At 38.9% G+C, this 26,142-nt stretch overlaps 2 protein-coding genes across 5 annotated transcripts; both read left to right on the top strand.

Annotated features, from left to right (window-relative positions):
• The first annotated feature begins 10,512 nt into the window (after positions 1–10,512).
• Positions 10,513–13,221, top strand: MIURF (mitochondrial elongation factor 1 upstream open reading frame). 2 transcript variants are annotated; one of them, XR_014026820.1, is made up of 4 exons: positions 10,514–10,649; positions 11,460–11,694; positions 12,079–12,155; positions 13,118–13,221. XR_014026820.1 is itself a non-coding variant. In XM_081330488.1 (3 exons), exon 2 carries the CDS (start codon positions 11,482–11,484, stop codon positions 11,692–11,694), a length of 213 nt encoding a protein of 70 aa, XP_081186614.1. In that variant the 5' UTR covers positions 10,513–10,649; positions 11,460–11,481; the 3' UTR covers positions 12,079–13,028. The 2 variants fall into 2 exon arrangements, 1 of the variants encoding a protein (XP_081186614.1); XM_081330488.1 differs by lacking the exon at positions 13,118–13,221 and having other exon boundaries at positions 10,513–10,649; positions 12,079–13,028.
• Positions 13,123–16,268, top strand: MIEF1 (mitochondrial elongation factor 1; the record flags this gene model as incomplete). 3 transcript variants are annotated; one of them, XM_081330487.1, is made up of 5 exons in its annotated part: positions 13,123–13,266; positions 13,665–13,845; positions 14,137–14,399; positions 14,986–15,058; positions 15,356–16,268. In XM_081330487.1, 5 exons carry the CDS (start codon positions 13,123–13,125, stop codon positions 15,790–15,792), a joined length of 1,098 nt encoding a protein of 365 aa, XP_081186613.1. In that variant the 3' UTR covers positions 15,793–16,268. The 3 variants fall into 3 exon arrangements, with proteins under 3 accessions (XP_081186613.1, XP_081186612.1, XP_081186611.1); XM_081330486.1 differs by having other exon boundaries at positions 14,986–15,507; positions 15,921–16,268; XM_081330485.1 differs by having other exon boundaries at positions 14,986–16,268.
• Positions 16,269–26,142: the final 9,874 nt, after the last annotated feature.

Genomic DNA, 26,142 nt, shown 5'->3' with positions numbered 1-26,142 from the left:
TGTAAAGATAAAGTGTTTTTCCCCATTACAAATAAAGTTATGGACAGAGTGGAAAAAGTCATTGGGAGGTCATTTTACACTAAATTTTCTGTTTCAAAGGTGGGAAGAAACACTGCTACTTTACCTAGAGTTTTCCACTGGAACATTCAATGTCAATTGTTTTCCATTGGACTAAAACCTGGATCATCTCTCTGTGTTCCATGTTCTACACAGATCAAAAGTTGAGGTGTTATATATATATGTTTATTGGCTTGAGATTTGTCTAACATACAAACAAATTGGTGGCTGGGTCCTAACGGCAGCATCTACTTTGAGCATGTGTTTATGTAAATGCTATTTTTCCCTTGCTCCATTGCCTTACCTAGTTTTGTCCAAGCAATAGAGATAGAATCATTTTGACAGTGTCCTTGTAAAAACGAAGAGACTCTTGGAATACTTGAAACAATACTGTTCAAAATGGCTGTTTGATTCAAGTTTACAACAAACCAGTGCATTTTATTTAAAGATAAGGACAAAAGCTGTTTGAATATGATTACCTTGCAACTTCAACATGCTCATAATATCTGTTTCAAGCCTGAGATCTTTTTATATATCCATTGTGTAATATATATCCAATGCATTAAAAGGGAATTCCACATAATTTAACCTGGGGTCAGTTATTCATTAGAAGTTTAAGCATTATAAATCACGGATCCACTTCATATATTTTGTTTGCAATTTGAGATTGGAACAGAGATTAACCAGTGACAGTTGATATTATTATTTAAAAACATATCTCCATCCCTTCAATCATTACAGCAGTTAACATAGAGTTTGGTTTTCTATTTTATAAAGTGAAGATGAACAAACACACCATAATGAGTCCTTCTGATACATACAATGATCTCAGACTACAGAGAAAATTCAATTTTTCAATGAAGATCAACTTTATCATTCACTCATTTGGACTCTCACTGTACCAAGTTTTCCAAATTTTGGAAAGATTATTCGATTATTTAAAATAGCAATAATTGATTTAATAACAATAATTAGCACCTCACTAATTAAATAAAATGTATAAAAACACCTTCAAAATTAACCAGTTTAAGCAGTCTTGAATTAATGGAGAATAAATTAAGTAAGTAACGTTTTGGCCCACATTCCACATTATAATATGCTCAGGACTTGTCACAGGAAAAAAGAATGTCATATCCTTCCAACTCATTATCTGAACTGCTTAATGCTTTCTCATTTCAGTTTTCCCCTTAAAACAAACAACTAGCCAAATGATATCTGTGAAACCCGGACACAGATGAGAGCCCCTACCTGAGGCTGTATTCTTGTCTCAGTGCCCAGCTTAGTGTGATCTGCTCCCAATTTTGTCTGGTGGTTGAGCAAGATATATGGTCTCAGCTGGCCTCTGATTTTATGAAAGACTGAGGATAAAGCCTGGTGGCAGTAGCAGGCAACATCAGGAGAAGGAGTTGGCTGGTGGTCTTTGTGAAAGCTCATCTTTTGCCTGGTTGATCCAGTGCAGCTGCCTAGAAGCTGGAAGAAGGATGGTGAGTGGCTGGAGGCAAGTTATGAGATAGCATGGTTGAGGAATGACTGGGGCTTGAGCCCTCTATCCCCCCTCCCTCAACATACCTCAGGTAGGAGACAGAGTGGGGAATAGAGGCCTGCATTAGTTTGGTAAGATTGTGTGCTTTTTTGCCCTCCACCTCTGGTGAGAATGGGTTGGATTTTTTTAGAGAGGGATTGGTTCACAGGTGCTACGTGTCTCATCTGATGCTATCCTACCAACTTAGAGGAAGGGGGTTTAAGACTGAAGTGTGAATGGGACCTTTAATGGCTGGGGAAAGGGAGTAGGAGGTGATGGTGAGATATTGGTCAGGGGTTATATTCAGGGGAGAATACTGTGATGCTGACAGGCAATGGAAGATATGGCAGAAGCCGGGATGGGATACACACAGGGAGCATGGGAGCAATGTCTTGTATCAATTTCACATTTCAACCTTCTGCCTCCATCTTCAGCTACTGGTTACTGAACCTTTCGCAAGCAAGGTGTTTTGAATGCCAGGTTGGCCTCTAATAATGCTCCTCATGAGATCTGGGATCAGGGGATCAGGAGCCCCGGTGGCACAGTGGTTAGAACACAGTATTACAGCTAACTCTGCCCATAGCCAGGAATTCAATCCTGACTGGCTCAATGTTGACTCAGCCTTCCATCCTTCTGAGGTTGGTAAAATAAGTAGCTAGACTGTTGGGGCAATATGCTGACATTTATAAATTGCTGAGAGAGTGCTATTGCTTATCTGACCCTGGATAAGATGGCTGACCTGGCATATATTGTCAAGACCTAGCTGGGCAAAGGGTGGCAGTGGCTGAAACATGAAGAGGGGGTACCAAACTGCAACTCTAAGCCAGAGTGGGAGATTCCTATCATTTTCTTATGATCTGTAGGAGCTGACCTGCAAATAACTGTGCCTGAGTCATAATTGTGAGATTGGGTCAAGAATCAATAGAGAGTTCTGCTACTTTACTCACCTCCCTGCTACTTGGCAGGCTCCCTGCCTGCTCTGCTCGGTGGATTTGTAATGAAGTCCCCCAGACCTATCAATTGGGGGGGGGACTTTAATCTGCCATGCTTGGGGACAGATTTAGAGGCAGTGCAGGAGTTCGTGACCACCTGGGATTTGATTCAGCTTATTGCAGGGCCAGTCCCCAGGGCAGGTCATAGGTTATACTCAGTTTTTATTTTGGGGTAATGGTGATGTGATTTTGTGGTAGACAGATCGCTCCCTGGTGATCCTGAACTTTATTTTTTAATGATGTATGGTTATTTCTTTTTTGTTAATGTTTATTTAGCCATATTGTTAGAGTTAGGCTTAAAATGAATAAATAAGCTTCCTGTGAGGAATATTGTGCATTGTACAGGAAGAACATCAGCTCATATTTACAAGAAATGCCTCAATTTTTCATATAAGGCCTTAGATTTGGAAATATCATTATTACGGTCACAAGTTTCCAACATTATGTACAAAAAGAAAACTGATGAGACAGAAACATACTCCCTCATTTTTAGTTCCAAATAATTAAAAGGAAATTTAGCTTATATATGAAGATTTACTGAAAACAATCCAGACAAATTAAAATAAATAGGTGAATGTTATAAATCAAGAATTCTACAGGATGTTCAAAGCTGTCTTAGGACTTATCTGAGTAGTCAAATTGAAAATGGTCTTGCACATTGGTAATGCTTAAGGATTTGAAACCCAGCAACAGGATTATTCAAGCTCTTTCTTACCCAAATGCTTTGCGGAATAGAAGTGAAATACTGTCCGGAATACGATGCTTTGTAGAACTAAATATAGAAATCTAAAAAGGGTTGTGCCAGTGGAGTTTATGGAGTTTCCATGTCTCTCCATCCAGTTCAATTCTGGGTAGAGAAATTGTATTTTGAAATTTTGCCTGTCCTGTCAACTTTCTTTCAAGAACTGAAAACTATTTATACGTTTGGAATCCAACTGTATAGCTCCAGCTATGTATATCTCTTGACAGAACTGATTTTCTGGTTGCTACTTTTACTAATTAGAGTATTTTTCCTTACCCATGTTGCTTTTGAAAATGAAACCAGAATGTGTCAGTCACAACTGATCCTTACACAATTCCAGGATGGCTTCAAGAAGGTGAATAGAAATTCAAACACAGCTGCAATCCTATGCAACCTGGCCTTCTGAATAAACTGGTATAAGACTGGAATGTGTGTGCTGCAATTTCAACGGGCATATACTGTATATAATCACAACTTTAAATATCTCATCTCTGTCCTATCCTATGCTAGCTGTGTGAGGAAATTGATGATACTTTTGACCAGCCAGTGAATTGTTTTTTACTTACCAGAAGGTGATGCAAGAATCTGAAGAGAAAAATCAGGCTTGCAGGACTTTATGAAGAAACTACTATTACTGGCAGAAGCATAGTCTACTGTAGTGGGAAGAAGGAGAAAATATCTGAAATTATGATTCATTAATTCAGGGCCAAATTGTGGTTGTATCCCTACCTGATCTGATTTTGCTCTCCTGATGACCTTGCACCTGTCAGATTGAAAAATATTTAGATAATGGTGGCTTACTGTTTATTTATTCTTGCTCTTAGTTATAGAAAACCTCACTAGTTACAGAAAAACTTCAACATATATTTGCTGAAGGTACATTGCATTCCTGGTCCATTCATCAAAACACAAACACAACACAATGAAGGAATCAAGCAGAACCAATATATAAAATATAACTTTTCCCTTGCAATGCAGATGAGCCAAAATATTCTCTGAATATCTCAACTGAATGGAATGGAAACAGACTTGCCCTCATAGCAACAGTTTATGAATTTACGTAGATCTGAAGGACCTGATATGGTAGCATGCAGCAAGCTCTGCCAGAGCCAGAATAAATTAAGCAAGCTAAGGAAATAACAACAACAAAACAACAACAACAACAACAATACTTCTGAATGTAATTTCTATAGTGTGGGTTTGACCAAGGGTTTTGCATTTTAGCTCCTTCAAGAGCTTTAGTCCAGAATGTCTTAGTCAGGGACTAGACTTGAGGGAAGTTGTCACAGGATGGAAAGAATGAACAACAGAATGACAGCTAGCAACAAAGGTGCACTTGATCATAGCCCAAAGATTGGGGTGGTTTAAGACTGCTGTCCCATTACTATGGAAAAAACAACTGAGACTAAATTGCTTCTTATGTTTGAGAAGTTTATAGAAGATTCTTAACATTTGACTGCTGCCTGGATCTTGAAGATTTGCCCTCTCTAAACAAAAGTAGCATTAGAGGAAAACAGCATTCAGATCAGTAAGTAACATAGTAGCTGGTGCAGATCCTACTTTAGCACAAAGAATGTGTGTTTATAGAGGTAAATCAAGATTTAAACATGTTCTTTTATTAGACTGAATTTCTTATAAGTAAGTGGAATGGACATCAATCCCAGTGACCCTAGGAACCTTCTGCTGGAAGAAAGTCTGAAATATAGTTGCACAAAAATCTTTTTAACATACAAACATTTAATGTATTGTTCTATGAATGGTTTGAAGTAAATTGATGAGATTGTAATCCACTAAGAGTCTTCTGGTTGCGGTGAGAGTAAATTGAACAAACAAATAAAAATATATAATATAATAATGCAAAACCATCTTCTACTATCATTTACTCCTAGTAATCATTAAGTTTATAACTGCAGAAAACTGATGCATGCAAAACTAGATTCCAGTATATCTTGATGCTGGACACATCCTTTGATGCTTCAACTCAATAACAATTCAATCAGATGGTGCCCTGTAAGACTGGACAGTGGTTCAAATGTGATTCCAAAAAGAATCTTCAAAGTGCACAAATATAGCATTGTATATGCATTTTTTTAAATAGCTGCAAAATTTCAGGAAAAGGTCCAGTTACTTTAAACCAGGGGTGTCAAACTCAATTTCATTGAGGGCCGCATCAGCATTGCGGTTGCCCTTAGGGGGCCGGGTATGGCCTGGGTGGGTGTGGCCTACTGGGTGGGCGTGGCCAGCTCTACATCGTTCGCATCAAGGGTGCCTATGGGGGCCTGGGCAGGAGTGGGACAGATCTGAGGGTCTCTGGCAGAAGGAGGGTCTCTGGGCCAGGGCCAAGACAGTGGGGGCCGTTCCCTCACTGTTTTCAGGATGGCTTCGCGGGGCACATGAAGCCACTTCGCAGGCCGGATCCGGCCCCCGGGCCTTGCGTTTGACACGTCTGCTTTAAACATTGACAGAAATGCTACATTTATTTTCCCATTTTTTCTAAAAGACCATTTTGAAATAAAATCTGAAGTTTTCCACAATTCTAATAAATTACCCTTGTTTGCCCGTCAATACTGAATCATTATCACTGTCTTTTTAAAGGCCCTTCTGAAACCTTGGGACATGTGGGAGATGCTCTATAACTGGCCATCCTCTTTGCACTACTTCCAGATTACATAACATGTAGGGAACTAAATTGGTTTAGCAACCAGCTATGCAAGCTTCCTTTCCTTTTTTTCTGAACAAGCCTGAACTCTGCTCTATGTAACTCCAATGCCAACAACACTTCCTCTTTGCAATCTATCTGTGTTTTATGTATTGAAATCAGCAGGAGGTAGTAAGCATGACATTTTACCGACTGCAGATTCATTTCTTAGACAATAGATGAAGTATGCAGGGGAAAAAAGTCTCCCACAGAAGCCATAAGTTTGGATATTTCATGAAAAAGAAAGAGGAAAGAAAATAACAATTTTGTCCCTTCATCATACCAGTACAGAAAAGATTTTGGTACACCCAAACCAAAGTAACGTATGTTTATTTTATCGTGAAATATTAAAGACCAGGTTCAATCAAAACTTTGTTGGCTGTAGTCCATTGGATCATCTTGTAAATCCAAATGCAAATATAATCCATCTGTTATCTTTTTATGCCCAGACTTTCAAAGCCTAACTGCAGGCCCTAGAACAGATAGACCAATCCCAATCTATGAATGATATAAAAACTACCATATCAAATTGTAAAATGACTCATAGGAACTTGTGACATGGCAAAAGCATTTTGTGGCTAAATATACAATTTAGAACTGAAATAACTGGTTTTATGCATGCATAGGGGGGGGGGGGGAAGCCAGAATCACCTTTGTTTAACTATAGTGCTTTGAAACATTTAACTTATCTGTGCCATAATACTGTGTTAGCCTATAAAATTCCAAGAAAATTTGACTTCACCCAACATAATAGGCTACAATGTGATTGGCTACTTTGTGTTTCAGTGTCTTATATAAACCTAATTTATGAAGTTCAGGGCTTCGTGCTAACCTAGCCATTACATATATCATTACACATACAGTATGGAAATCTCTTACAGTAACTTTCCTAAAAGTCAAGCTTTCACCAAAGCAGAAGATAATTATGAGTCTGAAATACCAATAGGCACAAAGTATTTAGGTAAGCTGAAAAAAATCTTGTTGAAACAGTTGAGAAAGAATTTGGCATTCAATTTATTATTTATTTTTATTTTTATTTATTTTAATTCCATTTATATCCCGCCCTTCTCCAAAGACTCATGGCGGCTTTACAAACTTAGCAGTATCCATAGTGATGCAATATTTTTACTACATGGCTCTCCATAACTTTATGAAGTCTCCAAAAATATTGACAGAAGCTACAGACCCTCCAAAAATTGCAACAAAATAATTTACAAAGTGATGCTTGTAAATTATCAAATGCAAAAAGGTTAATATTAATTGTTTTTAATACTTTTAGATAAACTTACACAAATTAAATAAAATGCAATTTTGTTCTAGTCACACCTATTTCCTTCAGTAAGACTTCTGGCATACAACTCAATGGGAAAGTGCCTATTCCTGCTGTAAGACCAGCTAAAACAACACAAGACTATTCATCTTCCATATTTTTGAGGACTCTTCATCCACCAGACATTTCCAAGACACTGTCCTATTCTTTGTCTCTTTTACTAATGAATTCATTTTAAAGTTCTGAAACCGTCTTTGAACTGTAGATCTCCTGGCAGCAATCTCTGATTAAATGTTGGACTTTGTTTCCTATTTTCCCTCCCCTTTTGAGGATTACCCAAAAAGAGTTCTGGTGATCTAAGAGGCTTATACTCTCTTTTCTGGTATTTTGGTTCGTCTTTACAAAAGTTCTGCCCCAAGGGAGGTTTTCATATTCATAGATTTGGAAGCTATTCAAAATTTTCCATAGGGTGTAAGCAAGAAAAAATAAGCAAATCTCTAGGTCCTAGCATCATTTCTCACTCTGGTGCCTTCTGGCTCTGTTTGATATTACTTTGATAAGTGATATTAAAGTTAATGTCCAGTACCCCTGATGTAGAGACATCATGGGAAGAAATGTGTTGTGCCCTATTTAAATAAAATTCACATGATGAACCTGTTTAAGAAGCAAGTTCACATTCTTAACTTAGGAAAAATTATATATCCCACTTTTGCTGCATTTTAGTCCTAATGAAAATAGAATTAAATCATGCTCAATTAAAGTCTTTATCAAAGAAATATATCATTAATTAATATATTAATTATGGAATTATCACTTAATCATTATTATTATTGTCCTTTTTTCTTGTTAAAATATAAACCAAGACAAGACGCTGTACAGCAGGCATTGGAGGAAGGTCTAGTTCTATAAAATCCTATCTTCCCAAAGGTTGTAAAATATCCTTGTTTAGTCTGTTCCTGCACCAAAAAGCAAGTGGAATACATGCCTCCTTCCACTGCATGTTTATGTTCTCTTAATTTCTGTTCTGAAAATGAATGTTCATTGTCCGTAGATCAGCCAAAAGGGGGCGCTGTTGATTTGATTCAAGCATGCTTCCTAATCAACCAACAGCAAAAAAAGAAGTGCTTCATGTATATTTCAGAAACCCTCCTGCTGGTTTTCTATAATGTTTTGTCTCTATGATCTCAAAATTGGTTGCTCAAAGCAACCTGAGTTTCATTCTGTGGGAAGTCAGCTCCCCAGAAAAAGAAATATTAAAAGGGCAGAAAAATATATTTCCTAAAAAGAAATTGAAGAACCAGGAAAGCATGCCCAGTTTTCTTAATAGTCTCAAGTCACCTTCTTCCCAAGCAGAAAACCAGTTTATAGACATGCAAATATAAACCATCAAAAAGGTTGAAGCCAGTGGCTTAGGAAGACAAAAGCTTAAGATCTACATACTCCAGCCACAGGGAAGCAGGGGCTGTTACATACATCAAGAATCCTAGAGGGGCCCAGGACAGACTGTGACACAGGAAATAGCCTCAAAACAGGAACTGGAAATAACTCCGAACAATAGAGCACAGGGGTTATAAAAACCCACCACCCAAATGTGGTCAGTCCGTTTTCTGTTGGATCCATCTTTCTGTCTTGCTTTCCTCTGCAATAAACTACAACCTTCTTCCCAAAGCAGTTGCCATGTTTATTCCCCGCTTGGATGAACCATGATGAAGACTTTTCTTCCAACAATTCCAACACAACAATTTTTGATCTAGAAACATTCTTTCTTCTAGTTCCTATGCATGTACTCTTTCAACATGCAACTTATTATTGATTATTATAAAAAGAAATAAGACTTCCTTGTTGGCTTTTTGTGCTAACTACTTTTCTCAAAGCTTGAATAATACTGAACACCCTAACGAATTTCCTGTTAGTATTTACACTTCATAGTGTGGCTATAGTTATGTCAGATTGCAGGTATTATGTAAGTGGCTGACAATTCAGTCCTACAGGCAGTGAATTCAGAGGAGTTACTCCCAGACAAATTGGAGTCACAATATATTGAATACTGTTTAAATTGTGAAGAAAAAGAAACTTTTGGTGTGCGGGGGAACCTTTACCTTTACCTTTTAATGTTTCTCTGTTTAACTTACAGTCAACATCACATTTCTGAAACAGTAGCAAAAAGTTCTAAATAGAAAAAGATACCCCATCAGCCCTGGTTGAATTTTAAATCCTATTTGGATCCACAGGACATTCTAATCCATAAAAATGGCAGAGGCTGAACTTACACTGCTAAAATGCAATTGGCAAGAGTTTCATCCAAACCAAGCCTCAAAATTAGAAAAAAAAAATCCCATAGGCCAGTGGTTCTCAAAGTGTAGACTGGGGACCCTTGGGGGTCCCTGAGACCTTTTCAAGGGGGTCAGCGAAGACAAAATGTCTCAGTTTTAAATCATTACATAAAATATCAACAGATATATCCTACAGAAGCCAAAACTGTCTGGGGTCCTCATATGTTGTTAAGAATGTAAAGTTAACCCAAGACCAAAATATTAGAGAACTGCTAATGTAGGTCATTGAATCCACTTTACTTGATACAATAAATCCAGACCTAAGTATTTTTTATATCCTGAACCTAGTAAAGCACATAACTGGCTTCAATTATAAATCAACAGAATTGTTCCTAAGAAATTCCTCGTAATGTTCAACTTGTTTATATCTCCCAAATATAGATCCCCATCAGATCTATATTTGTCCTGTAACAACAAACATTAAACCGGATGGATCAACAGAAAGTCATTTGACTTGGAAAACTCTTGCCGACCCAAGCCATGGCAGCAAACAGGAATATCCTGTTTTGTAGCGTTCAGAGATGATACTTTTAAGAAGGCGATGGAAAGACAACGTTGTGAGGGCGACCCCTGATCGGGCAGCTGGGAATGCAGGCGGTTGTCCTTTTTACGCATTTCGAAGGCATCAGCGTGGGTGAAGTTGAGTGAAATTCCAACTATCCGGACGACCGCTAGATGGCAGCAAAGTCAGAAAAACGCAACTCTTGCCTTCCTGAGCTGACATTTCTCCGGAAGTCTGAAGCAGTTCTCTCACCCCACCCCACCATTCCGCACCACCCACACCCCGCCTCCCACTTCTCGCACATTGATGGACTACTAGGAACGGAGACTTTTTTGCGGAACCGTTCCCTTTCTATGGTAAAAGACCCATGACCCGGAAGCAAAAAGTGGCCATATTGTTGCATGACCCTGGGAACTCTGCCGGTTACGGGAAGAGGCGGGATTGAGAGCTCTGGAGCGCGGCGGCTCTGCTCTAAGGCATCCAAAGCGGAGTCCGTTTCTTCTATTGTCGCAGGATTTCCCGCCCTCTCAAGGGTGAGTCCCAGCGCCTACAAAAGACTTCCGCTTACCCGTCCGCGGCGGTACTCCGTAGGTTTCCCCATGCGTGAGACCGTTTTCTCTCTTGCTAGATTGCTGTGATGGCCTTTCAGCTTCTTTATTAAGCCCCTATCCCTCCTTTTCTTACGGAAGGAGACATCTACCCCAGGCTGCTTAGTCATATTACTCACGTTTGGGTCTCGCTTGAGGACTTCATAACCAGCTTTGTCCATTTTACAAAGAGGCATCTATTTCCTCACCGTTATGGGAAGTTTAATCGAGCCCTAGATACACCTAGGTAGCCTTTCTTCTATGATTGCTAAATTACTATCCTGAAAACCTCTGGGGAGCAGGTCAGTTAAACAAAATAGGATTTTGCCCAGATTCCAGAATGTTGAGCAATAAAATAAAATACCACAAGCTGAGAAGTTGTGATATATGAGGAAGGAATTGGGACACATATAAAGACTTGAAACATTTCACTTGATGAAGTGGTATACTATTAAACAGATAAAAGCTAAACTGGTGAACAAAAGACCCTTGTGGGTTTGAAATAAAAGCATTGCAGATTGTACTGTTAATCATGTAGAAACTTAATGGCCCTATTAGCTACAGGAAGATAATATTTTGTAATGACCACACGTTTTCCTTATTAGTTATTACTGTGCTAGTAATTCTAGTATGATGAATTACTGGATTTATTTTTATGATTAGATTTATTTTACTCATTCTTTTTTAAAAATGAAATGACTGAAGTATATATAAATTCTCAAATTACTTCATTTTCTCTGTTTTGTGTGTCTTTAGTTCACTGTTCAACTCGTCCTCCATGGCAACGTGGAGCCGTGAAGCTGTGCTAAACCTTTATCGTGCACTGTTGCGTCAGGGACGTGGCTTGCGCTACACTGATCGTGATTTCTATCTCAGCTCTATCCGGAAAGAATTTCGCAAGAACCAGCACCTTACGTCCCCAGAAGATAAAGAGCGACATCTTAAAAAGGGGCAGACTTTTTTGCACAACAAACTTGGAGGGCTTATTTAGGTGTTTGTTTTTTTTCTTGTTATTTTTTCTTTTATTTTCCTTAATTTATTTAGTAATTTGAACTGGATAGTCACTATCAGAAGTCTGCTGCAAATCTGTAAAAAATCAATTCCCCAAACTATCCTACATATACCCCTGGGAGCATTTTTCCTTCCTTTTTTGCAGATGCATTAAGCCTCAGGTAAAATATATATAGAGATATATTTTGCTATTTAAATTATTATTTGTACAGATAAAAAGCTGATCTTAGTAACTAGAGTTACTAATTACTAATCTGACTAATTATAAATTAATTTTTATAGTAATAAAATAATTCTACCATGTTTGAAATTGGCATTATGAAGATTATGTATGCTAATAATATTACAAAATTAATGTTTACAGTGCAGAGGATGGAGAAATTTATATCCAGGTTTTGTTCCTGTACTGGCAACTCTTATTTTGACTCTCCTTGAATTCTGGTAATAAGTTTGCCTAAGATGCATCCATTGAAATATTGGTTCATAAAGTTACAGTTCTAGGCTACCTGCATATGTTTTTCGGTGTTTCATCTCTTTAATTCCTAAATGTATTTTTTCTCAGATCTTCACAAACCTTTTTGTGCAAGTATAATTTGTCCATCCTTGACGTTGTTTGCAATTATGTTTTAGCTAGTCTTTTTTCAGAAACTCCTTTTCAACATAAAATTCTTTTTTAAAATTAGTTTCTGCTACTGGGGAATTCTAATAGCTCTAAGTTTATTAATGTAAAAGAGGGTCTTATTTGCATGTCAGATATTCACTTAATATCAATTTTGCTGCTTGGTCTTGAATAAATCTCACTTCATGTTAACCTTACACAGCCTGGTGTTTTCAAAAGGTGGTTTGTTTTGACTGAACATTATGGGAAGGTCCCAGATTAAAAATATGGTTGTTTATATTGAATGAGCTTGGAATATATTCATGACTGCAAGGATGGGATATGTGTACTTCATTGATTCCTTCTTTGGAGGAACGGCTAACTAAATTGAGGAAATGTGCTTCAATGTCTAGAATAATTTCATATTTAAAAAGTAAACCTGATATAGAATTCAGTTATAATTAGAGACCATTCTTAGGCTATAACCTTGTATATAGATTTGTACCACACTCCCAATTGGGCCTTTTCTACATTTTTCTACATAGAGTCTGCATTTTAATTTTGTGGAAAGTGAAATTTTTAGTATTGATTACAGTTTGGCTTTAGTTATTGATTTATACTGTGTTAACTAGCATTGGGATTATGGTTTTTACAATTAGAATTGTTTTTACAATTAAAACATGTTTTAAGGTTGTATATTTAAAATAAACTTAGCTTCAAATAATTAATCTTAGTAAAAGTTCATGGCATTAAAACCAAATAAGCACTGAATGGCAATTACGCTGTTTGTTTTTTCCCCATGTAGGAATAATGGCAGGCTCTGGAGAGCGCAAAGGAAAGAAAGATGACAATGGAATTGGCACGGCTATTGATTTTGTATTGTCCAATGCTCGACTTGTACTGGGAGTGGGAGGGGCTGCTATGCTGGGGATTGCTACCTTGGCTGTCAAACGGGTAAGAAATATTTGTGTCAGAAGCATTACAATTAAAATAAGGCATACTATATGACAGCGGCTCCCAACCTTTTTTATATCCCGCACCCCTAAAATGCTTCTGATATATTCTCACACCCCTTAGAAAAGTTCAAAATAATGGCAATGAATTATGCATATACACTATAATTTTGAAAACTCAAGTTTTCGCACCCCTTGGAATATCTTGCACCCCCAGGGGGTGCGAGCACCCCTGGTTGGGAACCCCTGCTATATGACATAACATTTAAAATACAAGATTAAAAGAAAGAAATAATGTAGTTGGTAAAGAAATATCAAGATTTATTGAGGTTGGGGGAAAATGCAGTAGGGTAGTCTTATTAGGTTATATAATCAATGTTCTGCTTTTACTCTCTGCAGATGTATGACAGAGCAATTAGTGCTCCAGCCAGCCCCACCCATTTAAGCCAGTCAGGAAAGAGAAGCTGGGAGGAACCAAGCTGGCTTGGGTCATCATCACGATTACTGAACCAAGACATGAAGACAAATCTTAGCCGTTCTTTGCAGACTCTGCCCACAGAAGCTTCAGATTTTGAAATAGGTGAGTACTAGTCTAAAGAAAGTATACATACGTTGTATTGACTATATGCTATATTTCATGTATTCAGAATGGCTTTGTAGTTTGTTTCCTTTGATTTTAACAACAAAGGATGTCTGCTTCTTGATTGTCCCATGAATTTTCTTTCCCCTTTAAACCTTATCCAAAGGCTATTTTGTTTGTTAAAAAATACATGTTCAGAACAGAACGATTTCAGTTTAGGCAATTTATACAAGCAATTTGCAGTGAAATATCTGGGTCTTTTTGAGTTTTTCTGCTGTATTACTTGAACAGATTCAGTCAAACTTATGAAGTATAAATCACCTGCTAAGAGAAGCCAGGTGGAATTGAAGAAATCCCGCCTTCGGATGTCCTTGCAAGAAAAACTGTTTGCTTATTATCGGAGAAAGGTGGCTATCTCTGTAGAAGAACAGACCAAAGCCAAGCAAGCTGCTGTGGATATCTGTGCTGAATTACGCACTTTCCTCCGTACCAAATTGCCAGATATGCCTCTCCGTGAGATGTATCTGAGTGGTAGCCTCTGTGATGATTTACAGGTAAACTGAATGGGTGAAAAGCTTTAAATGTTGTTTAGCAAGAATAATATTGGTAGAGAGGTTTATCCCACTATCATATTCTTAGGGTTATGTTTAGATTTTTTTGTGTCTAATCTGATCTTGTACAAGAAAAAGATCCCCTTTTGGGGCCAATATCCACATTTCTGTATTCTGTGTCTTTTCTACATCTGTTCAGTGAAATAAATATATTTCCAAATTGTTTACTCAGTATAGCATAGCATTTTTAGCCTAGCATTTGGTGTCCATACGTGCTAGTTTTCTATTGTATTTCAAAATAATTCCTATTTATCTTGTAAGTTTGTTGTAGCTGCCTCTATGGCTTCAGTATAACTAAAGAGGATACTGTATTGAGCATCACTGATAATGCAACTGAAGTGTTCTTAGTATTCCCAGCCTTCCTTCTGGCCTAGCTTTTCCCAATTTAGTGGCCACATTAGTTGGATTATATCCTTTAATTATGAGAATTCAAATCCAAACATTTGGAGGGTGGCAAGTAAGCTAGCTGATAATTGATAGGACCAGTCCTCAGATGTTTAATGCTCTCTTTATTTCTCTTTGTTGCTAGGTTGTGACAGCTGATCACATCCAACTTATTGTTCCTCTTGTGCTAGAACAGAATTTATGGTCATGCATTCCAGGTGAAGAAACCATTATGAACATCCCTGGCTTCTGCCTAGTACGTCGGGAAAACCCAGAATATTTTCCTCGTGGTAGCAGTTATTGGGACCGCTGTGTAGTGGGGGGTTACCTCTCACCCAAGACTGTATGTTGTACCTTTGAGAAAGTAGTGGCTGGCTCCATCAACTGGCCAGCAATTGGATCCCTCCTAGATTATGTGATCCATCCAGTCGCACCCTTAGAATCTCTAACTTTGGAGGTCCAGTATGAACGGGATCGGCATCTTCTAATAGACTTTTTACCATCTGTGACACTAGGTGATTCTGTATTGGTAGCCAAGCCACACCGACTGGCCCAATATGATAATCTATGGCGACTCAGCCTTCGGCCAGCAGAGACAGCTCGTCTGCGGGCCTTGGACCAAGATGACTCTGGTTGCCGTTCTTTGTGCCTCAAGATCCTCAAGGCCGTATGTAAACTGAACCGAGTTCTGTGTTGTCTTTCTGCTAGCCAGCTTACCAATGTAATATTACACCTGACCCAAGAAGAAACGGATTGGTCACAAAATGCAATAGCTGACCGTTTTCTTCAGGCATTGAGAAAACTAATTGGCTATTTGGAAGAAGGAATTCTTCCGAGTGCTTTAAATCCCAAGGTGAACTTGTTTTCAGAGCTTACTACTGAAGAAGTAGAAGAGTTAGGCTATACTCTGTACTGTTCACTTTCAGAACCAGAACTCCTGCTGCAAATGTAATCACTGCCTTAAGTGTGAGTTAGTGTTAGAACTACTTACCATGACAATTTGTCTTCTGAGTGAGTTATGCACATCTTGCCCTGTTTATTTTGCAAATCTGCCTCTGTATTTTTACTGTTATTAAATAGGAGGAAGATTAGATTCTTGGTGCTACCAGTCTAGTTCCACTCCACTCAAGGAACTGGAGGAAGAAGCAACATTGAAGATCTGCTCAATTTGCTATAAAGTTCTTATTGATGTACCCGCTGATGGAGTCCCAACGTATGCTGTATTTCCTGTAATACTTTGTATTTTGCTGCAATGAAAATTCTTACCTATTTCAAAAGTGTAAAATTGTCACTAACAATTTTAAGAACCCCCAAAGTATAATAAGCTTTGTTCCTATTGATTATTTTTCCCTTTTTATTACAAAAGTGCTTGACAGAAAAGCTTCAAGAAAAGTATTTGTAGCAGGATATATATTTGTGAGTTCTATACATTGATTGTATTATACTGTCTTAATTTAAGCATGTTGCTTAAATGATAACCCCATATTTTTAAATCTGAGTGCATATTGTCTAGGACAGACATGTCAAACACAAGGCCTGGGGGCCGGATCCGGCCCGCGAAGTGGTTTCATGTGGCCCGCGAAGCCATCCTGGAAACAGTGAGGGAACGGCCCCCACTGCCTTGGCCCTGGCCCAGAAACCCTCAGATCTGTCCCACTCCTACCCAGGCCCCCATAGGCACCCTTGATGCGAATGATGTAGAGCTGGCCATGCCCACCCAGTAGGCCATACGCACTCTAGCCACGCCCACCATGGCCATACCCACCCGGCCCCCTGAGGGCAACTGCAATGCTGATGCGGCCCTCAATGAAATTGAGTTTGACACCCCTGGTCTAGGACTTGCTATTTTGCCCGACTGGAGTCCTTCACTGCACATGCATATGCATATAAGGTCCTCAATACACCCTTGGTTGAAAAACTGGTAGCAGATTGCTAATTGATGCAGAGGAATGTAAGAAAAGAAATTTCATATTCATTGCTTTTGAAATTATTTGTCCATGTGTTAATTGAGAAATTAGGAAATATCACTAAGATACAGAGCAAGACACTTGAAGTAAAGATTCTTGAATAAGTGCTATGGCACTTCTAAAAATTTTGTGCCTTAAAATCATACAAAAGGTAGCTGAGGTGACTGTATGCAAAACTGAAGAAGCCAAAGAGGCTTTGGTTGGCATAACTTTTTGTGATGTTCTTGTTATTGATGGTCAGAAATGCCCAGTCTGATTTTGAAGCACCTTTGCCCTCTTCAATTCTTAATATTGCATACCATTAGTCTTGAACTTCAAATCATTGGATAGCTGGTGAACGTATGGACACTGATGTATACTTCCTGACGGTTTTATCTATAAACTATTGGGCACAGGCAATTAGAAAAAATGACACTACTGGAGGAAAGCAAAATAGTTTTAAGTGAAAAATATGTTTTGTGCTGTTTATACATTTAAAGGAGGTGGCATATACTGTATATTTAACAGTTTGATCCACTTATATTCAAGAAAGTATCAGCACTTTTCCTCCTATGTGGTCTTCCATACATAATTTATATAACCTTCTTAAACTGCATTCTGTAAAACGATATAACATGTAGGGAGGAGCTGCAATAGCTGTATCTCCTGCTTTACAGATACAAGCATGTCATGGTGAATGTGTAATCTCTTGGGAATATATGGTTTGTTAATGCTGCTATCATCTGGTACTTCTTCCATCTTCCCCCAAGAAAAAAAATAGGAGGTACTCTAAGACAGTGTTTTTCAACCACTGTTTTTCAACCAGATGTTGCCTGGTGTGCCGTGGGAAAAATTGAAAAATTCAAAAGATTTTTTAAAAAATGTCAAATTTTCGCCCACTAGGCGGGCGCCGGACTGTGTCCTGGGTATGGGGGGGTGGGTTTTGACTCCGGCCTCGGCCAGCAGGGGCACCGATTGGCGCTCCTCAGGGGGACACCCTCCACTTTTCTGATGTCCGGGCTGTGATTGGTCCAGACTCCAGCCTGGACCTATCACAGTAGGACATCATCTTCCGACTTCCTTCCCGCCCGAGCACAGTGTGCGCAGCAGCGGAGAGAAGACGTCGCGACTCGAGTCACCAGGAGGACCGGAGCAGGAGGAGACGGACGGAGACCAGGACTCGGCGGGAGTCGGCACTGCAGAGAGACCGCATGATTTTTTTCATGAAACAAGTGTGCCTTTGCCCCAAAAAGGTTGAAAAACACTGCTCTAAGAGACGAAACTGTCAAACCTGCATAACAAGTATTACTACTGTAATACATAGGTAGTTCTGAGGGTTACCTTGTTTCAAATATCCACCCTCAACATTAAAGGGCAGAGTGGATGAGATAATCTGCAGGTCTTGGGAGTTGAACATAAATCTTCCATATTCTTTCTGTTGAAAGTGCTGCTTGCTAAGGCTACATCTGCTTCAGTACTGATTTGAAAGAAGGGGTTTGGTCCCTATTTGCACAGAATCATTTGATATTCATTAAAGCAGCCAGTTCTTTTTCAGGAGTGCTACGTAAAAGAGTTGTGTTAACTTTAATGAATGGAATCCGTAAAGCGGTGGAAGCCTGAAAAAATGAATTTAATGAATAGCACAGAGCTACTATCCCAAAGGTGCTTTTTTCAAGAGGGATTTTCTTGTTTTTTTTTTTGACATTTCGCTTCTCATTCAAGAAGCTTTTTCAGCTCTGAAGAATCTTGGATGAGAAGTGAAATGTCTTCAAAGAAAAACAAGAAAGTCCAGTTGCCTCTTAAATAAAAGCAGCTTTGGAACAACCATGTCCTGGATGACTGAGAATCTCCATAGATCCAGAGCTGCTAGGTTCATGCAAGTCCAAAATGCTTCTTTCAAATCACTTTCAAAGTATGACCCTAGTACTTATGTTATTAAGATAATCTTCAGTTTAGTTGTGATGTGTAGGCTTCAATTCTGTAGGTATGGAGAGTGCACCACTCATATTTTGAGATCAGATTGTCTTTTACAGATGATACATATACAGTATTGTGGCAATGGAATCAGTATTATCCTAATTTAAGTTTCAGTCTTATAGCCAAAGACAAAGTTATCGTTGAATGCTTGGCAATTTGTAACCTGGGAAATATTTCATTTTTCTTTTTACTGATTAATATAGTTTCCAGAATGCATTCCTCCCAATTCTCAACCTTCCTGTACATGTGTTGATGAACACCTACACAAACATTATGCAATTAGAGATTTTGCTATGGGGCCCTTTGTTCTCTATCTTTGCTCCCTTTTTCTTTTTGTCCCTTAGTGGATTTAGAACAGGAAAGCAAATCACATCTGAGGCAAGAATTAGAAGAATCCAGTATCCCTTGCATTCCCACTTATTTAATATATTATTTTAAAAAGTTGCAAAAATATTTTTTCTTAAATTGTTATGAGGTTGAATATTGTATGTAGCTTTAACCAACTATCACTGTGACAGTAAGATGCCATTTTGTTTTTGTTTTTTCACTTTCATGTCTTTTATTTCCTACAGAGCAATGATGAATTGGTTTTTTTTCCTTTGAAATATGTAAAAAGGATTTAAGCCTATTTCATGATAAGGCTGATAATAAATTGCCACTGCCATCAATGCAAGTGGAAAGCCAGTGATAGCAGCTCATGGTCTCAAGCCAAGGAGCCCAAGTCTGCTCATCCTGCAATATAGGTGCCAAACCAATCAGTAGGAACTGCAATTTTGACCAGCTAGCTGAATAATAAATTTAATTGTCTTCACTTGGCACTGCTGACCTCCCAGGTTTAATGGAATACTTGAGACATTTGCTCAAGCTGAAATGTTTAAGAGGGTTGGAGGAGAGAATTCTAATAGTCTGTAACAGTGTATAAAAGTTGTGAAATAAAATCTTCCACAACCATGTGGCTCTTTTTAAATATATGCTGGATATGCTGGGGCTTTTTCTATATTATCTTTATGAAGAGAAAATACAATCAGATAATCTTGTAATTACCTTCTTGGTTTGCAATACTTAATGGTACTTAGAAGAATGTTGTCAAAGTGAACTTTAACCTTTATAAATGCTACAATCTTTATAATAATTGTAGTCCTCGACTTATAACCATTTGTTTGGTGACCATTTATTTTATTTATTTTTTATTTTAATCCCATTTATATCCCGCCCTTCTCCGAAGACTCAGGGTGGCTTACAATCTAAGAAGCCCAAATCAATGTGCTTAGCAATAGCCTTCATTCTATGTATATGCCTGCTTATTAGGGCTTTCCCCCCCCCAAGCGGCATTATTACAAAGTCAGCTTATTGCCCCCAACAGTCTGGGTCCTCATTTTACCTACCTCGGAAGGATGGAAGGCTGAGTCAACCTTGAGCCTGGTGGGACGCGAACCTGCACTAATTGAAGTTATATGATTCTTTTTTTCCCCACCAGGCTCAAGGTTGACTCAGCCTTCCATCCTTCCGAGGTAGGTAAAATGAGGACCCAGATTGTTGGGGGCAATAAGCTGACTTTGTAATAATGCCGCTTGGGGGGGGCGAAAGCCCTAATAAGCAGGCATATACATAGAATGAAGGCTATTGCTAAGCACATTGATTTGGGCTTCTTAGATTGTAAGCCGCCTTGAGTCTTCGGAGAAGGGCGGGATATAAATGGGATTAAAATTTAAAAAAATAATTCACATGACCATTGCAGCATCCCCATGGTCATGTGATCAAAATTCAGACACTTATCAACTGATTCATATTTAGGATGGTTGCAGTGCCCCAGGGTCATGTGATCACCTTTTGTGACTTGGCAAGCAAAGTCAGTATTGAAGCCAGGTTCACTTAACTGTGTTACTAACTTAACTGCAGTGATTCTATGGCAAAAAAGGGGCAAAACTCACCAAATATTTTGCTTGGCAACAGAAATTTTGGGGTCAAATTGTAATCATAAGTCAAGCATTACCTGTAATTAGAACATTTTGCATTTGAAAAAGTAGTTCTAATAAAAACATTGCACAAAAGTATGATACCCCATATATGTCAAATTGCAACACAAAATTTTCTTTGGGCTATCCCAAATAATCCATGTGTCTAGGAAATCATCCTTGATATGACAGAATTTTTTTTGTATGCAGGTGGCAAGTGGCAGTGTTATGACATAAAATCATCATCTTACCCCAAATAGAAACGAACTAAATAAGTACTTCCCACAATCAGCAATTTGCATGTAACATGCTTTCTGTACTATAATAGAATTAAATGTAAAAGTATTTCTATAGTTTGATACCGTAAATTAAGGTAGAGGTAGAGAACTGTTCTGGATATTGCTTGAGTTTTCCCAAATATACTGTGATTCTGTTTTACCACCCATTATTAGAATGAAAGGTGTGGAGAAAAGGACTGGATAACAAAACTCCTGCAGTGTGCTGTTAAAGTTCAGTTACTGTACTTTCTGATTCTCATTCCCAAGGGTCTTCATGAGAGTTCAAATTGTTCATCTGGTATTGCTCTTTTTTCCATAGAAATATTTTACAAACTTGCTCTGTATTCATTTTTGACACTCAATGTTAGCTATGTATGCCTGTTACTAGCTGCTGCATAAAAGGAACTCCTTGCACCATGTGTCAAGCAAAACTAAGAAAAACCAGCAGCTGGGTCTAAGTTTCTACTTCCTCATATCACTAAGAATGCAATTACTTCACAAACTAATATGAATTCTATATTATTCTAGAGATACACCATACTGTTCTTAGAAATAAAGTCAAATAAAACTTGAGATCTGAATAGTTCCTCACTTTGAAAGGAAAAATTATCTGAGTAGCAAAAATGCCAATGAATTTTATCTAGTTTGAAAAACTGTTTGAAGGGAGTAAAGGGAGGGCTTAATGTCACAGTGAACCTGACATGCAGATTTGCAACTTTCTAACCATTGGATTCCTATCCCACTGTCCTAATACATAATCTTTGGCCTGGAACAAATTGCTTAATCAAGCTTTAGTAATTTCACATTATGAGGTTAATGCATAATTTGGTGACACTTGATTTCCCTTATGTCTATATATTTATTTATTTTTATTTATTTTATTTTAATTCCATTTATATCCCGCCCTTCTCCGAAGATTCAGGGCGGCTTACAAGCTTAGCAGTATATATGCCAGATGCAAAAAATCAGGACCATCTATTATACTGCAGCAGAGAAGAATTATTCAAGCCTATTGCACAAGAATCCAGTCAACTAAAGTTTAACACTAAATTGGCACCAGATGAGGTATTCAGGAGGGGCTGGACTTGGACTGCTTATAGTAATGCACTTAACTGCACCCCAGCTCTTCTACAGTATATGATAACAGGAGTTGGAAGCAAAACATAAAGAGGCTAAAGTAGAACTAAACTTTGGGATCCCGTTTCAAATTTATCATGAATATAAAAATTACTTACATCCATCCACATTAATCCTCCCATAGTATTCAACAGAAGAGAATATATGTAGCTGTGGAGTTCTCTCAGCATTGGTGGCAACAGTACCAATGTTTTCTCTGGTTATTCCTTGATTCAAAGGAAAAGTTCAAATCCAGGAACTACCAAGGAGAAAACAATACCTTCAACAACACTGGCAGGTAAGCTATTGTATATAAACAGGAAGCAAACTTCACACTCACTAGCAATCATGATATTACCTATTTGGGTAATGAAGCATCTGCAAGAAAACAACCAAGCTCAGAAAGCACTAAGAACTCATCTATAGTGTAGAAGTATATATATAGTAACAGCACATACAAAATTCAAAGCAGGAAGTTTCAAATTAACTAATTTTAACATAAGTTCTTTAAGCAGCAGACAAGCAAAGGCTCTATTTAACTGTTCTGTAACACCAGGCTAAATCAATCCATATATCTTTACACCTTTTGCTGAAATCCAGAATGAACTGTTTCATATACATTTTCTACCTCTTAAATAAGAGGCAAAAAAGAATTTGCAATCATTTTATTTTCATTTAAAAGAAAGGGCAATGAGTGGGTGAACGTTGAGTAATTTTTTACACTGGCTGTTCACTATGACTATAGTATGATGATGCCCACTTACGCAAACATATGTTATATGGTTCCTAGATAGTCTCTCAAATACTCAAAATTTGTTTTAAAAGTTACAGAAATATAATTAAAACTGTTCAGCAACATACATAATAAACTGTAAATACCTATGGTTACATAAACAGTTGAGTTTGAGGTCCTAACGTAACAGGTCCTACTTCAACAAATAGAAATCTGGTCTGACCTTTTAATAGAAATCTGGTCTGACCTTTTAAGCAAACAGGGAATTACTTTTTTGTTAATGAAAAACATAAGATACTGGTTTGTCTACCTACTGAATGTTTTCCCCCTTTCTGATCTTGAGCAATTTATTTCCTCTTTCTATATTCTATGAAAATGTCACTGTATTAAGGAGAACAAAGAATTACCAGATGTGAAATACTGAAAACCTTACAAATTGATTTAGCATATTTTTGCAAGCAATATAGGTATCAGTATTATATGGACAATGGGACGCGGTGGCTCAGTGGGTTAGGATGCTGAGCTTGTCGATCAGATCGGCAGTTTGGCGGGTCGAATCCCGAGTGCCACGTAGCAGAGTGAGCGCCTGTTACTCGTCCCAGCTTCTGCCAACCTAGCAGTTTGAAAGCATGTAAAAATGCAAGTAGAAAAATAGGGACCACTACGGTGGGAAGGTAACAGCGTTCTGTGCGCCTTTGGCGTCTAGTCATGCCGGCCACATGACCATGGAGACGTCCTCAGACAAGCGCTGGCTCTTTGGCTTTGAAACGGAGATGAGCACCGGCCCCTAGAGTCAGAAACGACTAGCACGCATGTGCGGGGGGAACCTTTACCTTTTTATTATATGGACAAGCAAACTTTAACATTTAGTTTAGTTATTTTTGTATTTCATTTGAATTCTTGGACTAACTAAACCAGATTTAAAACAGCTCAAGAAAAGATCAAAAACTGAAAAATAAAAGTATCCCTTGGACATATGCTGAGTTTAGGACTTTATTTCTGGTAACAAACAAAATTTATAAACTTTTTAATGAATTTTAATGGATTTTCCCTGATCCTGATTTTGAATGCATTTGTGCAGCCCCATTTTTGGTTTTAGCATATAGGGAGATGGGCTTCGTAGTCTGCCATGAATGTATGTTGCAGCAAATGTGGGGATGGCAATGGCATATTTCAAATGATAAAATCTTAATGCACCACCAGAAAAAAAATCAGAAATTTCAGAGGAAAAACCAGTTCTTTATCTCTCCCCAAAAACCCAGCGCTGGCCATCTCCTTCTCTACCTATAATATTCTTTCATTCTGTTTTTGAAGTTCACTATCACTGTTTTCAGCCATCAGTTCCCCACTCACTCATCCAGTTAACTCCTTCAAAGAGCTGTGAATTTTATTACGAATTAAAATCAATGGAAATGACAAAGAATTACTCCCGAGGTCACTAGGAATTTTATTTTGAAGCAGTTATCTGGGAAGAATCAGGAAACAAAAGTAGAGGTACTATTGGACATATCTATTTCGAGATTAATGTTCTCGTTTTGGTGCAATTTTTTTTTACTGTTTTAGGTACCTGTGTAAAAACACAGTAAGAAAAAAAATACTTTTTCACAAGCACTGCAGTCTTATTTTAAGAGGAACATCTGATGTGATTTTAAGGATTGGAAAAATAATAAGATTTGGCATAATTTGGATCTGATGCTATCTGGAAAACTTCGAAGGGGGAAACTCAGTAGTTGGTAAGTAAAGGTAAAGTTTCCCCCGCACATGTGTTACCTTCCCACCGTAGCGGTCCCTATTTTTCTACTTGCATTTTTACGTGCTTTCGAACTGCTAGGTTGGCAGAAGCTGGGACGAGTAACAGGCACTCACTCTGTTACGCGGCACTCGGGATTCGACCCGCCAAACTGCCGGCCTTCCGATCGACAAGCTCAGCGTCCTAACCCACTGAGCCACCGCATCCCTTTCAGTAGTTGGTAGTATATGCTTAATTAATAAACCTTAGGCACCTGCCCTTTACCAATACGCAGGGAACACTTTGCACCTATTTCGTCTCCCTATCGAGCCTCATCCTTTCTCGGGCTCGTAAAGGCCAGGACATCCAGTCCTTTTTGGGTGACGCTGTTCTGCGGGGAAGCCCCCCACGCCATGGCCGTTGCTTCCGTTTTTTCCTCAAGCTGCTGATGCTGCCCCACCCTCAGACAGCCCTGAGCCATCCGCGAGTAAAAGAGGGCGGTGGCTGTTCCAATGAGGCGTCTGCCTCGGGTTTTTTTTTCTTCTTCAGCAGACTGGGGGGAGGGGATGGACTTCCCGCGCCCCTCACACCACCCAAAGAACGAGAAAACGGATGCTGAGGTAAACTGTTTCCCCGACCAAGGGGACTATATCTTGGGCGGTGCGTCACAAACGGCCTACAAGCTTCGAGCGTGGGATCTCCACGTAGGGCAATTCGACCCAGACGAGGTCTGAGGAGTGGTTGCTACTTCCAGAACCGATGCGTAGTCTCGTTGCCTTCGGGCGTTAGCCGGCTAACGTAAAGCTTCCGACCACCATCTTGCTTCCCCCTATCGAGCACGGTGGTTAGGGACTGCAGTCGCGCCCCCCCTTTCTTGGGGGCAATGGGACATCCAATGGCCGCTAAGCACAAATGGCGAAGAGAACACCGAGGAAGGCCCAAAGAAGGAAGTCGGGCAAAAGGGACGAAGAAGGCTGATCGTTCATTAACATCTAGATTCTAAACAGAGCAGTATTTTAAGAGAAAACAGAAGATACCCCACCCGCCCCTATTTTTAATGATCTTGGGCAACCGTACAAGAGTATTCCCCCCCCCTTCCCAACACAGTTAAGCACAATCCTTATTTCTTCGCTCAGCCAACAATAGTTCACAGGACACGCGAAGTTAACGATGCCGACCAATCAGGTGCTTCATGTTCACGTGCTTTCTCAAACTACTGGAATGCAGAATGCGGCCACCCCTTCTTGGGCGGCTAATAGGCAAACCAAGCTAGAATTCCTTTTTCACCCGTCACGTGTCTGACCTGAATTAAAGCAGCTGTAACCGTCATTATGATTCAACAACGTAGAATAGTCCCGGTAATCCTTCCGCAAATTTTTGAGTAGGACTAATCGAATGCGGGTACGAAGCCTCGCGGAGCGTTCGCTTCAACCCCAGCGTCACAGAGAGAAGCTCTGTAAGGAAGTTTTACTTTTTTCGAATGGCACACATTCAATTCCGAAGATACTGGGCGGAAGGATTTTTGGGAACCGTTGCTTATTGAAAGAAGGTTCGGCCGGATCTCATTG

The sequence above is a fragment of the Vipera berus genome (assembly GCF_964194415.1).
Source record: "Vipera berus genome assembly, chromosome: 6".
NCBI classification, from domain to species: Eukaryota; Metazoa; Chordata; class Lepidosauria; order Squamata; family Viperidae; genus Vipera; species Vipera berus.
The sequence above is the reverse complement of the archived record's forward strand: the minus strand, read 5'-3'. Positions and strand labels throughout refer to the sequence as shown.

Coding starts and splice junctions, on each gene's coding strand:
- MIURF (XM_081330488.1), top strand. CDS start 11,482: ATGGCAACGTGGAGCCGTGAAGCTGTGCTAAACCTTTATCGTGCACTG.